Source organism: Grammomys surdaster, unplaced genomic scaffold (genome assembly GCF_004785775.1).
Source record: "Grammomys surdaster isolate TR1022 unplaced genomic scaffold, NIH_TR_1.0 125688, whole genome shotgun sequence".
Taxonomy (NCBI): domain Eukaryota; kingdom Metazoa; phylum Chordata; class Mammalia; order Rodentia; family Muridae; genus Grammomys; species Grammomys surdaster.
Window position 1 is genome coordinate 1,863,823 of NW_021620524.1, and position 21,198 is coordinate 1,885,020.

At 56.2% G+C, this 21,198-nt stretch overlaps 2 protein-coding genes across 9 annotated transcripts in view; one reads left to right on the forward strand and one right to left on the reverse strand.

The window, feature by feature from the left end:
• Window positions 1–8,670, forward strand: part of Aatk (apoptosis associated tyrosine kinase) — a 37,120-nt gene extending 28,450 nt beyond the window's left edge. For all 3 annotated transcript variants that reach the window (XM_028787849.1, XM_028787848.1, XM_028787850.1), the window contains exons 6-14: window positions 12–99; window positions 622–755; window positions 2,262–2,346; window positions 2,428–2,549; window positions 3,042–3,191; window positions 3,522–6,105; window positions 6,183–6,330; window positions 6,464–6,664; window positions 7,532–8,670. In XM_028787849.1, the coding sequence (XP_028643682.1) occupies window positions 12–99; window positions 622–755; window positions 2,262–2,346; window positions 2,428–2,549; window positions 3,042–3,191; window positions 3,522–6,105; window positions 6,183–6,330; window positions 6,464–6,664; window positions 7,532–7,572 (3,553 nt within the window). In that variant the 3' untranslated portion in view covers window positions 7,573–8,670. The remainder of the gene's footprint in view (window positions 1–11; window positions 100–621; window positions 756–2,261; window positions 2,347–2,427; window positions 2,550–3,041; window positions 3,192–3,521; window positions 6,106–6,182; window positions 6,331–6,463; window positions 6,665–7,531) is intronic.
• A 612-nt stretch (window positions 8,671–9,282) lies between these two features.
• Baiap2 (BAI1 associated protein 2) overlaps window positions 9,283–21,198 on the reverse strand; it is a 65,523-nt gene continuing 53,607 nt past the window's right edge. For 2 of the 6 annotated variants that reach the window (XM_028787859.1, XM_028787864.1), the window contains 7 exons: window positions 19,450–19,674; window positions 19,107–19,308; window positions 18,513–18,714; window positions 17,487–17,555; window positions 16,840–17,002; window positions 15,535–15,569; window positions 9,283–9,696 (listed from right to left, as the gene is read on the reverse strand). In XM_028787859.1, the coding sequence (XP_028643692.1) occupies window positions 9,627–9,696; window positions 15,535–15,569; window positions 16,840–17,002; window positions 17,487–17,555; window positions 18,513–18,714; window positions 19,107–19,308; window positions 19,450–19,674 (966 nt within the window). In that variant the 3' untranslated portion in view covers window positions 9,283–9,626. Of the gene's footprint in view, window positions 9,697–13,021; window positions 13,070–13,490; window positions 15,054–15,534; window positions 15,570–16,839; window positions 17,003–17,486; window positions 17,556–18,512; window positions 18,715–19,106; window positions 19,309–19,449; window positions 19,675–21,198 lie in introns of those variants that run through there. The other 4 variants (XM_028787861.1, XM_028787862.1, XM_028787860.1 and 1 more) reach the window with 4 other exon arrangements.

Genomic DNA, 21,198 nt, shown 5'->3' on the forward strand with positions numbered 1-21,198 from the left:
GGCTCTTCCAGGGCCCTGCAGCACAGCAATCTGCTTCAGTGCCTGGCCCAGTGTGCTGAGGTGACCCCCTACTTGCTGGTTATGGAGTTCTGTCCCCTGGTAAGTGGCCATCTGGGGGAGGCAGCATTGTCTTTCTAGGTCCTGTTCTGTAGCTCATTGTTCCAAAGGGGAGTGGGAGGCCCTTCTGAGCTGGCTCCTCTCCTGCTCTGCCTCTTGGGGATCTTTTGTTATTTCTAGAGTCCTAGTAGTCCCTGCTCGCTCAGAGGAGGTCTACTTGGAAAGAGTGAGCCAGCATCAGCAGGGGCAACACTGTGGGGATCTTGGGCAGTTCAAGGTGAAGTGTCCTGGGACAGCCACAGGGCTCACTCAGCTCCTGGGGCAGAGCCTGAGGTCAGGGTCTTCATGTTGCCCCTTGGCCCCTTTACATATACAGCTCTGGTGGCTGCTTATATGGAGGTCACCGTGTCAGAATTGAGACATAGGCTTTGCTGAAACCGCTGTGAACGCTAGGACTTCCAGTTGATCTGCAGGTCACCACACCCAGGTTCTCTTGGGGTGGGTGGCAAGCTTCTGATGCCCTGGTAGCTGTAGCTAGCAGGTGACTGTGTGCTCTCTTGGCAGGGGGACCTCAAAGGTTATCTACGGAGCTGCCGGGTGACAGAGTCCATGGCGCCTAACCCCCTTACCTTGCAGCGCATGGCATGTGAGGTGGCGTGTGGTGTCTTGCATCTACACCGTCACAACTACGTACACAGGTGAGGGATAGCGAGACTAGCCAGGCCATGGACACAAAGCCTTAACCCTTACCACCACATGCCTCTGTACAAGAAAGTCACAGTGATCTCACTTTGTGGGCCTAATAGCCACTTTGCAAGGAATTTATAATTCTTAAAATTGTGAAAACTAACTGGGCATGGTGGCTCACCCCTTTAATCCCAGCACTTGGGAGGCAGCGGTAGGAGGATCTCTGTGAGTTCAAGTCCAGCTAGGACTACTAACGAGTTCCAGGGCAGCCAGGGCTATGCAGAGAGACCATCTCAAAAATAAACAAATTGCGAAGACTTGCGTTTGAAACTCACCTTGCAGACAATTAAATGGAGAAATCCATCCTGCCTGCTAGAGCAGTCAGCCATACTTGGGCCCCACATCAGCCCCAGTCTCTTTCCTTCACGACACAAAGGGAGTGGCTGGGTTGGCCCTGCAGTGGGAGGTGACTCTCTCCTGCCTCTGGTGGGCAAAAGACAGGCCAGGATGCCCAGCCTCCCATGAGCCGGGGGCACGTGCTGGAAGAAGTGGCGACGGACAAGAGGCCCGCCAGCCCCGACCCTGCACAGGCCGTCCTCCCCAACAATATCCTGGTGCTGAGTTGGTGCACAGTGACTCCAGCATCAGTGATTTTGTTGAAGAGGGCAGCTGCCAGCCTCCTGCCCCGCCTGCTGCCTAGCCCAGCTGCCCCACCCATAGACATGGACCCAGACCACCCCACCCTGCAGCTGTCCCCTGGCACAGTCCTCCTGGAGTAGAGGCAGCCAGGATGGCTTCATCTACACCCGGAGAGCCCTCAGCATAACAGCAGTATGGCAGATGAGGGCGTGTCCTATAGCACTCTATTGTCCTGTACCCCAAACACCCGGGGGGCCTCCGGCCAGCAAGAGTTACATACAGGCTGGCATCCCAGGCTTGCCACTGAGTTGGAGGAAGTCCTGGGTGATTTTTATCTTCCACACAAGGGGGGTTTGTGGTCCATCCTGTTGTAAACCTTGGCTCTAGCTTGTGTAGCAGGGTGGACAGGCCTACACTCTAGAACATGGGCTCTGACTGCTGGAAGGACCTTCTGAGACACCCCAGGCCTCAGTTTCTTCATCAGTTTTTACCTGCTGGGGACTGGGATGACATGTAGTGTAGTGGGGTTGGAAGGGCAATGATCCTGAGAGGACACTGCAGACGACACACTTTGCTCTATGGCTTGGGGCCCCTGTTGGGCAGATCAGGAGGAGGGCGGAGGGGGCTATGGCTCCAATGCACCTTGCTGGGGGTACTTGGGGATCTTTTGTCTGACTTTCACATGTATTATCAAGCGCAAAGTGCTGTCCACACAGGGCTTCCAAAATAGCCAGGGCAGGGTGTGGAGCCAGAGCTCAGGCAAAAGCAGGTGGCCCCTCAGACATCCTTGTCTGCCTGGCTGTGCCCAGGAGCCAAACCACCCAGCTGTGGCTCATCCAGGCTGGCACACTCTGCTGACATTGCCTACCACTCTACAGTGACCTGGCCCTGAGGAACTGCCTACTAACGGCTGACCTGACAGTGAAGGTTGGCGATTATGGCCTGTCGCACTGCAAATACAGGGTGAGTAAGGGCAGGCAGAGACCGTGCGCAGGGGTGGCTGGTGACCGGAGCTCACTCCCATCCTGTCCCTTCGTGTTACAGGAAGACTACCTCGTGACCGCTGACCAGTTGTGGGTGCCGCTGCGCTGGATTGCACCGGAGCTGGTGGACGAGGTGCATGGCAACCTACTGGTGGTGGACCAGACTAAGACCAGCAATGTGTGGTGAGTGCAGGCCTCCTCAGATGCGGTGGTATCAGCTACTCTAGTGGGGATGCTGGCTTTCAGCTCTGCTTCCTGCCCTAACAGACTTCCTTGTCTTGCTAGGGTGAGGCCTGGCAGCCAGGGAAAGTATGCTCTTGCCTGCCACCCTGTGGCCATAAGAGACACTCACGGGCTACTTAGTTGATGGTCGGTTCCTAAGATTCCTGTACTGGTGGGGGGACTGCCTTGACAGTCACGGGTGTGGGGCCTTGAGGACAGGACCAACTGACACCCACCAATACCGGGGCCATATTTTAGTTAAAACCACCCTGAGTTGCTGTTGTAGGTCACGCGTCCTTACGGGATATAGGACTTTGACTTGCATTTGTGCCACCAGAGAGGGATGGCTGTGGCGTAATGAGCTCCAGTCCCGGAAAGGCTGGCATGACAACAGGTATTCAGGGGTTCCGTGCAGTTACGCTCAGCCGTATGTCACTGTGGTTGCCCCTGCAGGTCCCTGGGTGTGACCATCTGGGAACTTTTCGAGTTGGGTACTCAGCCCTACCCACAGCACTCGGACCGGCAGGTGCTGGCTTACGCCGTCCGAGAGCAGCAGCTTAAGTTGCCCAAGCCCCAGCTGCAGCTGGCTCTATCTGATCGATGGTGAGGACCCCACCGCCCTGGACAGGCAGGCTAGGGGGGCACAGGTGGCTGAACTCTACAGCCTGGGGCTGGATAGTTCACCTCGACAGGGCTTCTGGGTTTCTGCAGCATGAACAGGCATGGGGGAATCCCAAGGAACTACCCTACCCTAGACCCCTTCCCAGGCTTCTGGGTCTGCCTTGGGAGATTGCCTTGACTCCCCCACCACCCCACAGAGTCCCCAGGGCACCCTGAGCATGGGGAAATGAACAGTCCCGGGAGGGCAGGTTATACTCCTGGCCAGCGTGCCTCTGGATGTGGCCAGGGCCACCCATGAGGGCCTCCCGGCAGGTACGAGGTGATGCAGTTCTGCTGGCTGCAGCCAGAGCAGAGGCCCACAGCTGAAGAGGTTCACCTGCTGCTGTCCTACTTGTGTGCTAAGGGCACCACAGAATTGGAGGAGGAGTTCGAGCGGCGCTGGCGCTCTCTGCGGCCCGGGGGCAGCGCGGGCCTGGGTTCCACAGCCCCAGCAGCTACTGCTGCTGCTGCTGAGCTCACGGCTGCTTCGTCTTTTCCACTGCTGGAGCAGTTCACCAGTGATGGCTTCCACGTGGACAGCGATGATGTGTTGACAGTCACTGAGACGAGCCATGGCCTCAACTTTGAATACCAGTGGGAGGCTGGCTGTGGGGCTGAGGCGTACCCTCCCCCAGGGGCTGCATCCAGCCCAGGCTCGGCAGTGGCAGCACGCCTGCAGGAATTGTGTGCGCCTGACAGCTCGCCGCCGGGTGTGGTGCCTGTCCTCAGTGCCCACAGTCCCTCAGTGGGTAGTGAGTACTTCATCCGCCTGGAGGGGGCAGTGCCTGCTGCTGGCCATGATCCAGACTGTGCCGGCTGTGCTCCTAGCCCCCAAGCTGTGACTGACCAGGACAATAACTCTGAGGAGAGCACCACTGCATCCCTTGTCATGGAGCCGCTGCTGGGACACGCACCCCCCACTGGGGGCCTGTGGGACCCCTGTGACCACCATATACGCAGGAGGCAAGAGCCACCTTGCCCCTCACGCTCACCCTCTCCTGGGACCCCGATGTTACCAGCTGAAGACATTGACTGGGGTGTGGCTACCTTCTGCCCACCCTTCTTTGATGACCCACTGGGTGCATCTCCCTCTGGGAGTCCTGAGGCCCAGCCGTCCCCCAGCGATGAGGAGCCAGAGGAGGGAATGGCAGGGAAGGCTGCACAGTGTGGACACTGGAGCTCTAACATGTCAGCCAACAACAACAGTGGCAGTCGAGACCCGGAATCCTGGGATCCTGGTTACGTGAGCAGCTTCACAGACAGCTACAGGGACGACTGCTCCAGCTTAGACCAGACCCCTCGGGCCTCCCCTGAGCTGAGCCGGCCCCTGTCCCAGGAGGATCCCAGAGATTTTCTACCTGGGCTAGTAGCAGCCTCCCCTGGCCAGGAGCCAAGCCGTTGCTTCAGCCTGCTCCCTCTGTGTCCTGCCAAACGCCTGGCACCTGCTGTCTGCCTCGTCACACCCCCCTGGACAGAGGCAGCTGTGGGTGGGGCTGAGAACCCCATTGTGGAACCCAAACTTGCCCAGGAGGCTGAGGGCTCTGCTGAACCCCAGCTACCCCTTCCTTCTGTCCCCTCCCCATCCCATGAAGGAGCCTCGCTTCCCTTGGAGGAGGCAAGCGCTCCTGACATCCTACCTGCCTCTCCTACACCCGCTGCTGGCAGTTGGGTGATTGTCCCTGAGCCAGCCCCCACCCTGGAGAGCAGCAGCAGTTCTCTGGGGCAAGAGTCACCCAGCAGGGAAGATGAAGACACAACCGAAGCATCAAGAGTCTTCACTGACCTGTCCAGCGACGGCCCACACACGGAGAAGTCAGGCATAGTCCCAGCCTTGCGCTGTCTGCAGAAGCAGGTGGGGACCCCTGACTCCCTGGACTCTCTGGACATCCCGTCCTCAGCCAGCGATGGCGGCTGTGAAGTCTTAAGTCCATCAGCTGCTGGTCCCCCTGGCGGGCAGCCCCGTGCCATGGACAGTGGCTATGATACAGAGAATTATGAGTCTCCTGAGTTTGTGCTCAAGGAGGCCCATGAGTCGACTGAGCCTGAGGCCTTTGGGGAGCCAGCCTCAGAGGGTGAGAGCCCAGGGCCCGATACCCTGCTCTCCGTTTCTGTCGGTGGCTTCAGCAAGAAGAACCCCTACCGAGACTCTGCCTACTTTTCAGACCTGGATGGTGAATCCGAACCCACCTTTGGCCCTGAGAAGAGCAGTGGGCTCCAGGACTCCCAAAAGGAGGGAGACCTGAGGAGCCCACCTAGCCCAGAGCATCAGTCTGTGCAGGCTTTTCCCAGGCCTGAGGTGTCCAGCGAGGTGCTGCCCACTCCACAGCAGTCAGAGGAGCCCTTGCCAGGCTCCAGGCCAGAGCCTCTCGGGGCTCAAGGCCCAGTTGAAGTGCAGCCTGTGCCTGGCCCAAGTCATTCCAAATGTTTCCTGCTGACCTCAGTTCCACTGAGCTCAGAAGGCAATGGCACGGAGCCCCAGGGTCCCCCAGGACAGCTGTCAGGACCAACTCAGCAGGGGCAGACAGGGAATCCTAGCACACCCAGATCCCCCCTCTGCCTGGCCCTGCCTGGCCACCCTGGGGCTTTGGAGGGCCGGCCAGAGGAAGAAGAGGACACTGAAGACAGCGAGGAGTCTGACGAGGAGCTCCGGTGCTACAGTGTCCAGGAGCCCAGTGAGGACAGTGAGGAGGAGCCGCCAGCAGTGCCTGTTGTAGTGGCTGAGAGTCAGAGTGCCCGAAATCTACGCAGCCTGCTGAAGATGCCCAGCCTGCTGTCGGAGGCCTTCTGTGATGACCTGGAGCGCAAGAAGAAGGCTGTGTCCTTCTTTGATGATGTCACGGTCTACCTCTTTGACCAGGTGAGCTGCTGCTTTGGGTATACTCGGGGCAGGGAGAGGTTGGACAGCCTGGGTCACACTGTGCTCTGCCCCTCCAGGAAAGCCCCACTCGAGAGACTGGGGAGCCCTTCCCCAGCACGAAAGAATCACTCCCCACGTCCCTGGAGGGTAGCCCCGGCTCACCCAGTGCCACTGGCCTACTACTGCGGGCTGGCCACTCGCCAGACAGCTCTGCTCCTGAACCGGGTGAGCCAGGTTTTGGGGGCCAGAGCGTGACATCACCGTCATGGGAGGTCTGGATTCAAAATGTAGTATCACCTTAAGTGGGGCTGGTGGGGAGAGTATCATAACAGAAGTGACTCTCTGGTCTGACTTGCAGGCAGTAGGTTCGAATGGGATGGTGATTTCCCGCTGGTGCCCTGCAAGGCTGCTTTGGTGACTGCACCGGATCCTGCTGACCCTGCCCTGACGGCGCCTCCCACGCCAGCTGCACCCTTCTCACGCTTCACCGTGTCGCCCACACCTGCCTCCCGCTTTTCCATCACCCACGTATCCGACTCAGATGCCCAGTCCGTGGGAGGTATGAGTGTGGTGGGGGCTGAGGTGGAGCAGAGGGACACCATGAATGGGGATCTGTGAGGGGTGTCGGCAGGGGAGATTTGGTGGCCTCTGGTCTGCTGGACATGGCCCTGTTAACAGTGTCTGGCCCCTGGCCTCTGGGCAGACACTGTGTTCTGGTGTACCTGTCCTATGCCTCCTGGGCCCAGGACCTGCCCACCCTGCCTACTCTGCGCTTCACAGCAGGATGCTGGGCACCTGTTCTGTTCTTCTCAGTCTGACCGTAGCCGCCTGCGACTTACTAGAACATTCCCAGCATGGTGGTCTCTACTCCTGTCACCATCTATGGCTTATATCTCTGTCTGATCTGAGGTTCTTGCTAGGAGTCTCTGTTGGGACTTTACCCAGGTGGTGGTACCATATAGTCCATCCTGTCAAGTCATGTGCCCCCTTCAACTGCCTCAACCAGGGTAGGCTCCTCTCTGCCAAGTTCCCCTCCCATAGCCCACTCACAGTTTTGACCAGTCCTTTCTGCCTGTTTCTCCTCTCTGGATACCTCTTCCCCAGTTGCCCTGGCTGTGAGGCAACTGAGCCTTGAGAGAACCCAGCACCCTCTTCCCTGGCAGGGAGAGATGATTGCATGACTCTGACCATACCCTCTTTGTTTGGGCCTCAGTTTCCATGTGTACAGACCAGGGAGCTAACACTATTAGCTTGGGATCTGGGTTGCATGGGTCGGGGGAGAGATAAGTGGGCCCATCCTTCATCTAGACACGAACAGGCCTGTCACTGGGCCAGGCAGTTAGTTGTAGGGGTGGGTGAGTTTTGGTGTGTGAGAACCTTTGTCTGGTATCTCCCCACATGCTCACAAGTCACCCCCTTTTACCAGGCCCAGCAGCAGGTGCTGGGGGCCGATACACAGAGGCTTGAGACCCAGGTAGTTCCACCCTTCGGAGGCTGGCATCACTGGAGCCCCTGCCATCCTGCCCAGGCAGCAACAAGGATGGCGACTGGGAATGAATGGGGACCACCGGCACCCTACAGCATCCAGGAGAAGAAGGTGGACGAGAGGCCTGTATCTAGCCCTAGTCGTATTGGGCTGTGTACCTTCTCTGTGCTGCCCTGATGGCAGAAAGTGTCCTGAGTGGACGCTGGGGTTTGCTGCTAGCCCCTGGAGATGCCTGGAGCCTGAGGGCCTGTGGGTGTCTGTAAGCATATATATATATACACACTCGAGAAGGGGCCCCTGACTCTTAGGGAACTCTCCACTCCTGGGAAGACCTGCCACCCTTCAGCCACTCTTCCTATATGGCTGTTGGTGGTGAACTGGCCTCAGCCCAGGACCAGGCAGTCCAAGAGCCTGTACGCCCTTGTTGGCTAGGTCCTGCCATGTGTTCAAAGGACACTTGGCCAGGTTTCAAGATGACTTTAAGCCTGCAGGTCCCTTTTGGGTCCCCCCTCTTCTTACCTAGGTCTAGGTTTGCTTGGAGCAGCGAGGTTGGACCTCTGGGCTCCAAGCCCTTATCTCAGAGTCTGTGGCTAGTTCCCCTTCACTGCCTCTGTGCAAGCCCTTCCCCATAGGGGTCTGTCTGGATTGTTCTGGCCTAGGTCCTGTCCAGAAGCAGGGGCTTCCAGGCTGCAGCTGGACTGCCCCAGAGATTCCCTCTGCAGGGTAGTGTGGGCAGCTCTCCGTTGCAGGGCAGTGCCTGCCCCACACCCTGTTGGCAAGAGGGGAGTAGGGGGTACCCTAAAGCTACTGTGGGGCTCCTGCCTGCAGGCAGGGCTGGGAGAGAACAGGGCTGGGGTAGGCAGTACAGGGAATATTTTTGTAACTTGCTGGAGTGAATGAAAATGGGGCGATTCTAAGTTATTGTTGCCAAAGACATGTAAAGTGTATTGTTGCTTTGGGGGTGGGGGCAATGTTTTCTGTTTTGTTTCTGTTTTTAGTTTGAGGCTTAGGACGGACGCTGGTGCAATGGTTTTCTTGTTCCTTGTTTTTTAAGAGAAACCAAGCTAAGAAAAAAAACAGCCTGTGTGCTCCGTGTTTTCTTTGGGGGTCTGTGGCTAACACCCTGGGGGATGGTAGATGGGGAATTTGGCTGTCACCTCTGCCCTTTTGCCCACACATGCAAGGTGAGGTTCCTCCAACCCTCTCCTGTCCCTCAAGGGGGCTCTCTTAGGTCAGATGAAAGGGGGACCTTTCAGAGCACCAAGTGGCCTAGCTTCTAGCCTGTCCTGAGCCTGGCGACTGTGGAGTGGGAGGCAGGAGACTGTCAACGGGACTCCTTTGCTCCCTACCCCGTCCTGTCGTGGGCTAGTCTGTGTGCCTACATAATGGGTGGGTGCCTCTAGAGGATCTCTTGGGGAAATTGATGAAATCTGCCTGGGTCCAACCTGCATCCTACAACTTCTGCCGTCAGCCGAGCTCCTCCCACTGCTGCATCAGAACACAGACCTGGTGGGTTTTATAGAGAGCCTACATTTTAGCTGAGGCGGTGACGCAGCTGGAGAGCCGGGCTGGGGCCGGCTCCTATCCCCAGCAGCACAGCTGCGCTCCTGATAAATCACTCTTGTGAGGGTACAGTCACGCCCCTACTCTGTTCCTGGTCATAACTCCAGGCTAACAGATCACACACTGCACACGGGTGAGCACATGTTTATTGACTAGACATGTGTGAGCTAAAAAAGTTTAAAAAAATCATCACGGGAATAGGCTCCCTTCCCTACAAGCTGACAGAACGTCCTCCTCTGTGCCCAGAGGCTCTCAATGTCCCACAGTTAGGATCAGAGATCCCTGTTGCCTGAGTGCTGGCCCCTCTGTTGGGGCATCGACCTCCTGAGGCAGCCAGGAACACCTGGGATCCAGCCCAGGCTGGGCCGATGTGAGGAGATGAGTGGGGTGAGGCGGTCTTCTCCGGATAGGAACATGCCGTGGTCACCGTCCGCTGGCGGATGTGGACAAGGTGGCAGTGCAGAGGAACCCATCAGCTGAGCAGAGGGGCTGATCTGTCATTGGTCACTGTTGGTTTCAGATGGATGTTGGCAAAGGGATTCCTGGGGAAAACAAGAGCAGTTTCAGTCTGGGCCGGTGTCCCAGTTAAGCTGTGCCATCGGAACTTGCTCCTGGGACCCCCACTGCTAGAGCCCAATGGCCCACTTTGAAACCGGGGTGGGAGCTGGATGTTGTCTCAAGACCTGTTTGTCCCCAGCACAGCTACCCATTGTCACCTTACATGCTCCAGGCAAGGCAGCAGAGTGGGCACGATGGTGAGAACTAGCTGCCCCCTTCCCAATCTGGGGCGGATGGCCCCATTCTTAAGGAAGGTTCACTGTGGTTGAGTAAGCTCCCATCCCCCTCCCCAGGCTGAGTCCAAGGACTGGCTCTGCTCCTGTGAAGAGCACATGGCCTAGGTCACACAAACCAGCCCAGGCATGCAGGGCGCCGCAGGAGGCACGCTGTGGACACGCAGACATGACAGACGTGAGGCGCATGTGCCCTGACTTCACAGGCTGGGGACAGATAGCAGGGCTGAAGCCTCGGCCAGATGGCCATGTCCTTTGCTGAGGCACTAGCCTCCTCCATGAGAGGTGGCCAAGCCACCCAAGTGCCCCTCGGGCCACAGCTGATACACAAACACGACTCCAGACAAGACGTGGAAATGAACGGATGGGCACAGACGGGCTGCCGCAGCCCATCCCTGCCAGTGGCCTGTTCTGCTGTCCCTGTCAGGCTTGGGAGGACCCACTCCAGTGGGAACAGCACAAGGCAGCAGGTGGGAAGGGCCAGGCAGCTCCACAGTGACAGCACAGATGGCGTGTGGACATGGGGCTTGCAAGGCACAGGACTGCACTTCTAGGGAAGCGTGCTTGGCTGTACAGCCATTACCTGCAACGGGGTCACCTCTGGCTCTGGTGGGTTCTCAGAAGCCCGGAGGCTGGTGGTAGGCCCAGGGTGGGCTAGCAGGCTCTCCATTCAGGCTCCCCAAGAAGACCTACATATGTAGAGCCTAACCCTACATTTTCTAAAAATCTGAAACACTTGGACTGAGTTGTTTTAAAGGTAAAGCATAGGGAGTGGCAAGGGTCCCTGTCTCCTCCCTGGTGGTGTCTCTGGCTCCATTGCTGTTCACCTCCATTGAGAGCCAGAGATTAAAGGCCACCATCTGCTACGCCTGCAGCTTGAGCTCCGCCCCAGGCCAGGCTACACCTCTCTCTGCTTTGTGCTGACGGCTGCAGAGGGGCTGACTGCCTTGTGAGTTGAGCTACAGACCCTGGCCATTGCAGTGAGGGTGCTAGCTGCAGCCTCTGGCATGGCCAGGCTTCCCTTGGCCCACTCCAGATTCTACAGAAGGGTTCCCAAAGTTGGCAAGGGCAACAGCTCTGGGGAGACTCAGAATCTAAGGACAGGTCGTCCTGTTGAAGGAATGGGAAACAGCAGAGCAATGAGCAGGTCGCTCCAGGTAACAGGGCAGAGCGGCTGAGAGATCTGCAGAACACGCCTCACTCCTGCCAGCCTTGGCTCGCACTGTTACTCACAGAATCTATTACCAGCTAGGACCAGAATGAAAGTTCAGACCCAGAGTGCCCTACCCAAGAGGCTCTGAAACATTTTCTTCTCTCCTCATCACAAAGCCATGGGACCCTTTGGAGCACAAAGAACCGTCTACAGATACCAAAGCCACTGCAAAGTTTTGCTCTGTACATGTTCCTGTTAGCAGAATCTGGGGACAAGTTTCCTTCCATAGACACCCAACCAGACTAGTGAAATTAACCTGAAGAGGACATGGCCAGCTCACGGTGTCCCAAACACAGCCTATCTCCAGGAATGGGAGGACTCAGCAACCAACTGGAGAAGGAGCTGGAGCTGCAGCAACCAGGGAAGGAGAACCAGGCATCTGGGAATGACCAGTGTCATCCATGCCAGGAATGCTGGATGGGTTGAGCAGCATGGTGGAATACAGGCTGGGTAGTGGAGCCTGCATCAGTTCCCTCCCTGTCCCTGAAGCCATCTATGAACAATGCTGTGACCAGAAACCTAGAGAGCCTGGACTCCCTGCAGCAGTCCAGCCTGTCCTCCACATCTCATGGTTCACTGTCTCCCTCATCAGCCGTAGAATGAGAGGATGGATGTCACGAAGAACGAATCCCCATGGAGGACCTACACAGGGCAGGGGTACCCCCAGAACCAAGCCAAAGGTGGTGGCCACTCTCAGCAACCACAGGGAGCTTTAGGGCACCCCCTTTACCCCCACTAGGTGAGCTGGAAGGCTAGGCAGTCTGTGGCCAGAAACTACTCGGGGACTTGCAGCAGCACTTCGCTGAACTAGCAAACCTGTTCTGCCCACCACACCCAAGTCTCAGTCCCAGCACACACAAGGGACATGGTCCCCAGAGGAGGCTACGCTAGACTCCCTGAGCCTTTTCTCGACATGGCTCCTAACTGGCTTAGTGGGACCCAGTGGGCAGTGAGGTAGGGGGTCTGCCAGGCTTGGGCAGGAGGTGTCGGCATCCTAGAGAGAACATCTTGGATGTGGAGACAGAGGCAGGAGAAGGTGGCCGGCTCAGAGTCAGCCAAGGACATTTCATTCTCTCTGCAAACTTTAGCAGAACTTCACTCCAGAACTCACATTACAGAAACCCAGGAAGACAGCAGGGAGAGTTCTGGCTGACCATGGGCTGGGATACCTCATTGTGACTATCAGGGAGATAATGACCACTCTTGCTAAGGGACACAGGTCCTGGATTCTCATGCCACCTGCTTCATGGTGTGGGAAGGGAATAAAAGCCTCCTGCACTGTGGTGGACAATACCCAGTAGTGCCTCCCTCCCTGACCCAAGAGGTCTACCTCGGCCTACTTCTGCAGCACCAAGGGAAAAGCAGCCTGGTCAGTGTCTTTTAGCCATGTGGGGAGGTAGAGGGAACCAGAAGAGGCAAGATCTGATGGCTGAGGTCCACCTGACCCAGGCTTGGTTCAGCTGGACTCTTGCCCAACCCCACAACATCCCTCATGAATACCCAGGCACATGCTGCGTGACTGGGGGATGCTGTTCCCCCAGGTCACTCTTTGACTGTGACGAGCCACCCTGTAGGGTAGGAGAGAACAGATCTAGGCCAGCCCTGTATTACGCAGCAAAGGCAGCGATGGGGCAGAGTTAGAACCACAAGCCTCCAGGTGGAAGGAAGGTAGGTGAACCACAAGCCCGAGGAGGGAACCGGTGGAAGGAAGGCCCAACGCCCGAGCAAGGCACCTCAGCAGACCCCCAAGCCCTGCCCAGGCCCAGACCCCTCCTGTGGAAGTTGTCCTGACTCAGGCTGGAGAGGGTCTAGCCACAGCCATTACAGATGCAGACAGATGGGCAAAAGACCAGGGCAACTTACTAACTCTAGTCAGGGTCAGCTCAAAATCTGGCCACTTCGACATCCGCGCTGTAAGGAAACACAAGGCTTATTGGTAAAGCTAGAGTACCCGGCGAGTGCCTATCGACACTGGGAAGCAGAAGGCCAGACAGGATGGACACCTGCTGGAGTAGGTGCAGGCTACTAGGAAGGGACCTACATTCCTTGAACACACAACTCTCTGCTGGGCAGGGAAGGGGGACTAAAAGGTTCACTCTGGCTGGAGTCTGCACCAAGCTCTTCCAGGCCCTGCTTTCTCAGCCAGGATGGCGTTAGAGTCAGCTGGGTTTGCACTGTCTGCAAGTCTAGACCGGCCTTGGCAATGACCTGGAATGAACTGCACACCTGCTAAGAGACTGAGGATGGGCCGCAAGTTGGGGTGCCCTGAGGCATGGCTCACACAGCCCCAATACATGCCAGAGAGCTGGAAGGAGGCGCCAAACCAACTCAGTGCAATAAATAAAGCCTTTATTCCAACAGTTAACCGCAGTACAGGGCACAGTTCAGATTTAAAAAAAAAAAAAAGGAAAGGAAAAAAAGGAAAAAATATTTTTTAGCACTTTACATCTTACAAGTTTGCTGTTTTATGTCTACATTCATCCATTGCACATGGAATCCCCTGGATTTGAAATCTTTTAGCAAAATTAGAACAACACAGAAAGTTCTTTACACAGGTCCAGGTTCTGGCTGTGTTTTCCTTAAATATAAAACAGGGTCTGTCTGTGTCTGAGCTGCTGCTGCTGTCAGACTGGACCAGCCACGCCCTAGTCCTCAGCAGGCTTGCTGGCTTTTGCTAACCACATCAGAGGTTCGTCCGCAGCTTCCCAAGGGCTTCTGCCAGCTGTAGGGCTGAGCCCACTGGGCCTTGGGCTCCGCTGCCCAGAATTCAGTGTGTGAAGAGACAAAACCAGTAGCCACTGAGTCCAGTGTGCCTGTTTCTAAAGTTACCAAGACACACAAAAGATGAGGGTGCTTAGGAGGAGCTGGGTCAGAGCCTGCCGCTCCCCCCGGCCCTGACAGACTGGCTGTACCCTCTGCAGCCCAGGTGCAACGGGTAGCCATGACTCTCTCAAAGGCTGGTTATAGAATGATTCCCCAAAAGTGTGTGTGTGTGGATGGATGGGTGGGCTTGGTCTTGAGGTCTTTGGAATGTTCGCATGTGGCCGGGCAGCACCTGCTCTTGCCGCCAGCTCCCACCAGGGCACTACATGAGGTAACGCCACCCTGAGTCGGGATGCCACACTCTGCTCTTCATGTGCCTGCCCAGCAGTATCTGCTGAGGAAGAAGCCTAGTGCCTGGCTTGTGGGGTGGGCAGGGCCTGGCTGGGGCTGCAGCCTCCATCACAGGAGTGGCCAGCTTCCTCAGGAGGCTCCCAAGTGCCTATGCCCCTTTTCTCGGTGCAGCCCTTGGAAGGGGCCTGAAGCAGGTCAAGGTCCCTGGGCTTGACCCCCCCAGGACCCTAAGTCCTGTCCTGTTCTAGAAGACGCCAGCACTCTGGGGGTCAGATGCAGAATAACAGTACGTACACCAGAGTCCATGCATATCTGTTTTTGTTTTTAGGAAAAAAATAGTCCTTTTTCCTGTTTTTCTTTTTTTTCTTTTTTTTTTTCTTTTTTAAAGATTTTTTTTTCTTTTTCTTCAAACTCTAGCCCTGGCTTGTGGCCAGCCTTAGAAAAGGGATGTGCGTCGTGAACTCCACAGGGCTAGGACGGCAGGTGCGGACGCTGCTTTGCCACTCAGCCAGCAGGCCCCCACCTGGCAGTTAATGCTCATGGCTGGGGACACCTGCTGGGGGCATGAGCGCAGGGGCGCAGGGAGCAGCACCATGGACCCTGGGGGATTTCAGAGTCTGGGATCACCAACCAAAAGGCAGGAGCGGGTGGGAAAGAAAACAACCCAAGAACAAACCAACGAGAGCTGAGGAGGGAAACCGATGGAGACTGGGGGGAGCTCTTCAGAGCAGCTGCCTGTGGTCAGCGTCCTCACACTGTGGACACCAGCGTGCCACTGCCACTGTGGAACAAAGCACAGGACAGCTGCCCAGATGCAGGCCGACCGCCGGCCTGGGGGAGCAGGCCCGCCCGCCACCCGGCAGAGCCCTGGCCAGGCTACCTGGCCCCTGGGAGGAAGATGAACCCAGAACAAGACTGTGCTCAGTGGGCAGCAGCTGCAGCCCTTGGTGATGTCCTACCTGGTTCTAGGAAGAAAAGGCATAGAGGTGGGCTGACAACCCTCCCCAACCCTGCCCTGCCTGCTGGAATGAACAGAGCAGGCCCAGACACCAAGACCCAGCAGGACGGAGGAGGGGCTCAGTCTACTTAGAAAAGAGCAGAGCAGGAGCCCAGGATGGGTGGGAGGGTCCGACTCTGATGGCAGGCTTAGGGTCAAGTTTCAGGTTCCCAGAGTAAGAAAAGCCAGGTCCCAAGGGAGAGGTTACCCTAACCAAGTCTGTGACCACCCACCCACAGTCCCAACGAAGCCCAAAGCCTCTTACCTGCTCACAGACCGTGCCCCGTAGTCATCCAGACCCTGGGGAACAAAGGCAGAGGGATCAAGTTGGGCAGCAGAGACAAAGAACCACACGCTTACTGTCAATGTGTCCCTAGTACAGTTCTCATAAGAACAGCTCTGCCCCTGCTGAGGTCTAGGCTGGGTTCCACCAGAAAGTGGCTCCTTCCCTACCAACTCTCTATCTTCTCTTTGGTCACAGTAGTTGGGGACCTCTCAAGAGACTATGGTGACATGGATGTGGTGACATTAACAAGGATACCTCCCATCTGGCCAGGGTAGACTGGATCATGTGTGCTTTCTGTACACACGGGCATTCCACTTTACGACTTCACTTTAAATGCCTCCTTGAACCAATCATGGCCCTAAGGCTGGCCTGTGCTCAAGGTCCATAACCAGGAAGACTCCACACCCACTGCTACCACAGGTTCTGAGACCCAGCTCCAGTGTGGCTCTGACTCAGAAGGTTCCAGCCAAGGATCATGACAATATAGACCTCCCTAGACTCAAGCCCCCCAGATCACACATACTGCCTGGACTTCAGGCTCCCCAGAGGCAGCTCTTCCAAAGCTGCAACGTCCCTCTAGGTCAGGATGGGTATAGCCAAAGGGAGGGTCTTGCCTGCCTCCAACACGAGTGCATATGCTTGGGTCATACAGTCAACAGACCCCTCAGATGTTGGGACACTATGCTGGTCCTCAGGTGGCCCAAGACTTGGGAATGGTGAGTTCTCTTTCTCTATGTGTACACAGAGGCCCTGCCCTAGGACTAGAGCCAAGGACAAGCTGCTGTCCCTTCTGCCCCAAGGGTAGAGCAGATCAACATTCTTCACATTTGAGTCCCAGGTTTACAGGAGCCACTCTTCACTCCACAGCTCTGTCCTGCACTCAAAGCCCAACTGAAGTTGGACACACTGAGTGCAACTTGACAGGAGTTTGCTAGGGACTGTCCTCAGGGCCTAAGGCCTTAATCAACCACCTATGGCCTCACACTGACTAAAAGGCTCTGGGCAGCAGCAGGCCATGCTACCAGCTGGATGTGACCAGGCATCCTGCTGCTCTTAGGAAAGGAGTTTTTGATTTCCTTGGCCCTGGGTAGTAGTTGGTCTTCAGGATGACCCACAGGCCAGCTATGTCCAAGTCTCCAACCCCCACCTAGCAGAAAGGTAGTGAGCAGACCCAGTCTGGTAAGGTGCGGGGGTAAAAATCTCAACCCACGGAGCCTCTGCCACAAGCCTGTCATCCAAACCCATGCTCCTTCCATGCAGATCCACCCTAGCCCCAGGACTCACCTGAGAGAAGGCAGGAACTGCCACACTGTAGGGTCGTTGCTTGAAAGTCCCAGCTGTCTGGGTGGGGAATGCCCGGGAGGATGTGCCGTAGTCAGGAGGAGGGATAGCCAGGTCATCCTTGTCCAGAAGGTTGCCTGTGCTGCTGCTCTTGCCTTGCTGCAGGCTGAGAGGTTGAGAGGTTCAGTGGCTGGCCAGACAGTCTAGCACACAGGCCAGTGTCCTCTGGAGATACTCAGTCTCCTTCCCTATGCCTCACTCACCCCACCGGGCTGCTGTAAGCAGCCAGTGACCTTATAGGTATTCCTGTCTAACCTCCCACCAGGTCCCTGAGCTGCACATAGACGCACCAGGAGGAAACTGCCCAATGCTGGCTGCTGAAGCCCTGTGATAGGGCCCTTCCAACCCTGCTCCAGGAAGCAGGCAGTGGAGGTACAGCCCAATCATGATGGGCTGGCTAACAACTGTCCCGCATTCTATCTGTGTTCTTCCCAGAATTCCCAGGGTTCTTGGGCTCCATCTCCCACACCCTTTCACACAGTCTCAAGCATGCAGCAGGGCCTACGAGATGGCTCTGAGGGGCAGAGAAAGAACTAGACATTTTGCCCAGTTTTGTGCCCAGGGGTCTCAGCCCTAGCCAGTATGCTCACCTCATGTGCAACCTGTCACTTCCGTCGCTGTCCAGGACCCGAGTGTAGGAGAAGGGGAACCAGCCCCGCCTAGAAGAAAGGTCCTAGATAAGAAAGGCTCCAGGATTCACTGCATAGACCCCCCCCCCAGATGCATGACAGGACCCCTGTCACATTCCAAGTTTCACCAGCTCTCCAAACTGTCCTAATCCTTATGTGGAGAGCCCAGCAATGTGGCTGGGGCCTAGTCCCAAGGCTGAGGCAGTCCAGCTGCCCTGCCTGGTGGAGTCCTGGTCTGACAACCTGTACCTCATCTGACACATAGCCCACTACCACGGTGGTCATAGCTCCAAGTCCAGGAGACCACTGGGACAGAGGCAAATACAGCCTCCTATCCTTCAGGGACCAAGGAGTTGAGGTTCCCTGCTCAGTATGTGGCTGCTGCTGGGCCACAGCAAAGCTCAGTTTACACTTCATCTTGACCATAGCTGCTTAGCCACATGTGCTGAAGATACACCCAGACAAAAACTACTGGTTTTTTGGGGGTGGGGCGAGGGGTGCCTCCAAGACTGGCTGTTCACCCCATATCTTGTAATAGGTGTTAAGTTAGACACAGCTGGGTAGCTGAGACCTGGTGATATTGCTGAAGGCTATTTAGACCTACAGAGAGTTTGGTGTGTCTGTTTGGGGGGGGGGAGGAGGGCTGGTCAAGTCTGCTCTGCTAGGGAAACCACAGGCCCCCATCTAGGAAATACCCAAGTATGCCACAGTGAGTATGCACTTAGAACACCGTGCCAGTGCCAAACAACAGCAAAGAATGATCAAGCATCAAGAGACAGACGTAACGGCCAGTGACTCGTCTGCTATAAAGATTGGGCTAGTAGGAAGAAGGCGGAGGTATGTGCCATCATGCGTCCCTGTCTCTCCTGCTCAGGTTTCCCATGAGGAGACCCCGTGACTTTGCTAGTGCATCTGCGTGCCGCCACTCCCTTACGGTTTCGGGAGCGGGCAGGCAGCCTCAGACGTGCTCTGTGGCCTGATACTCACATCTTTGTCTTCTCACTCTCCCCATAGTGCCAGCCGTCACGGGCCTCGGGCACTAGCAGCGTGATGAGGTCACCCTCCTTGAAGCTCAGCAGAGTGCTATTGTCACCGGCCGCGTGGGAGAAAATGGCCTTGACTCGCATGCGGCCGTTACGTTCTAGGCCAGCTGCCATGGAGCTTGAGCGAGGCAGTGTCTTGTTCTCAGCTGCCAAGACAATGGATGTGTACGTGAGAGGCCTGCCTGCGGCAGATGGCTCTGGATGCAGGTACCAACAACAGCCATGGAGCAAACACAGGAGCTGCCCATGATCGACTGAAGCCCCTCCACCCTCTGGCCTGTCTGTCTGCTGAAGACAGGGTCTTCATTCCACTGTGCCACACTCCGAATGGATACACACTACATGCTTACACATGCGTTACATACCCAGGCACATACCATTAACAGGTATTTGTAAACATGCACACAGGCATATGCACACATGTACCATGCAGAAACACGTGTTCGTATATATACCTACAAACATACTTGCACAGTCATGTGCACGCACACGCACTCACAAGCCTTGGCTTCTCAGCCTAGCACCCTCAGGCCCTTACTGGTGGCATAGCTGTTCTTCGGGGTCACGCTCTTGCGCACAGGGAGTGTGTTGGAGTACGAGTCGCTCAGCTTGCTTTGAGACTGCGGGGGAGACAGGGATTTGGGCTGGGCAGCCTTTCGGTCAGCCCAGGGGTTGTAGTCCTCGCTGTCCGGGCCTGCGACGCCATTCATGACAGGTACATTCTCCTGAGCAGACATCCGCTGAAGGAAGAGGCAGGGGCAGGGCGTCGCTGGGAGCCAGCTTGGGCCTGGGCTCAGCGCATTGGGCTTGCCCTTTGGAGAACATGCTACCACCCCATGCAAAGGGAACACCTCCTAAGCTTCTAATGCCCCTGGACTCACCCCGACAAATGGTGCTAGCTCAGGTGGCACGGGCAAGGGCTTGGCCCCGGGAATGGGGTCTGAGATGACCAGGTTGGACTTGGAGGCTGACAGGGCACTTGGAAGGATGGAGCCATTGCTGTTGGCCATCTGCTGCATCAGCTGGACAGCACGGTCTGGGATCTTGTTGGGGTCGGCACAAGCTTGCTGCCAAAGAGGCAGCTTCTGGGCTAGTAACTCCTTGCCCTAGAGTGGAAGACACAGGACAAGACAGTGTTAGGAGCAGCACGGGGTCCTGGGGCGGGGCACAGTCCACAGGTGTCTCCCTGAGTATTAAGGGTCCTTCAATCTGTGAGGCCTTGCATCTCGAAAAGAGATACTTGCTAAAGGGTGTATACTTATGTGCTAGATCACTGAGAGAACACCAGGGTGAGATCAGACCAAGGAGGCCCTGTTCTGGCAGTGCTTCCCCAGGGGCCTAGAGAATAAAGAAATAGATGGGCTCACACAGCCAGCCCCAGGATAGGTAGCTCCTGTGTGGGGAAAACTACACAACAGCAAGGAAAGAGCCGACTGGCAGGTGAGAGAGGGGTTAAAATTGGAGACAGGACAGAGCCATGGAGGGCTGGTCAGGCCAGGAAGCTGGAGATGTGCAAGGGTGGCCTCTGTCGGAGAATGTTTGCCACTTGGATCTACCTTTACGGGGAAGAGACTGGCTTGTCTCTGGGGCACATGAAGGCCTGTCTCAGGCACAGCTGAATCCCATGAGCACAAAGGGTGCACACAGGGAGCTGGACGGTGATGGCACACACCTTTAATCCCAGCCCTCGAGGCAGAGGAGAGGCAGATCTCTGAGTTCAAGGCCAGTCTGGTCCATAGATTGAGTTCTAGAACAGCCAGGGCTACAGAGAGAAACCTTGTCTTCCCCTCCCTCCCCCTCAAAAACGTGTTCACCGGATGAGGGAGCATAGACGTGACACAGAGTTCTACTTTTAGGGTCTTGTGTCTATTTGAATTAAGTCAAAGACCTGAATGGGCAGTGCAGCTGTGCCTGGCGTGGGCACAGGCAAGGCGGCCCTGCCCCTGCCAGCCACTGGACAGTGGGCTGGCCTTGCTGCAGAAGGTCCTGAGATGGCCACATTTATAGGCCAGCATCAAGGCCTGTCTTCTGTGTCTATGCAGCAGCATGGTCAGCTGCCTTTATAGGGCGGTCAGAAGACTCTTCTTCCCAGACCTAACACAAAGAAGGTCCCCACTAGGGGGCAGATACTGCTGCCAGCCTCAAAGCTCTGTGTGTGCAAGTGTATCCAGTTAAACTACCAGGTAAGAAGTAAACTTACCAGGTAAGAAAGAAGCTGCCAGCTGGGCAGTGAGTGGTGGCACACGCCTTTAATCCCAGCACTTGGGAGGCAGAGGCAGATGGATTTCTGAGTTCGAGAGTTCAAGGCCAGCCTGGTCTACAGAGTGAGTTCCAGAACAGCCAGGGCTACACAGAGAAACCCTGTCTCGGGGAAAAAAAAGAAAAAAAGAAAAAAAAAAGAAAAAAAAGAAAAGAAAGAAGCCGCTGGTCTTTTGTTCTCTTGATATCAAAGACCTTGAGGACTGGAGCAGAGGTTCTAGGTCATGTATGTGTATGCGTGAGCACACATGACAGTGGGAAGGACACATGCTAGTGTATGTGGGGCTGTGTGAACACACAACATTGTGTATGGCACTCTAGGTCATATGTGTGTGAACACACATGACAGTGGGAAGGACACATGTCAGTGT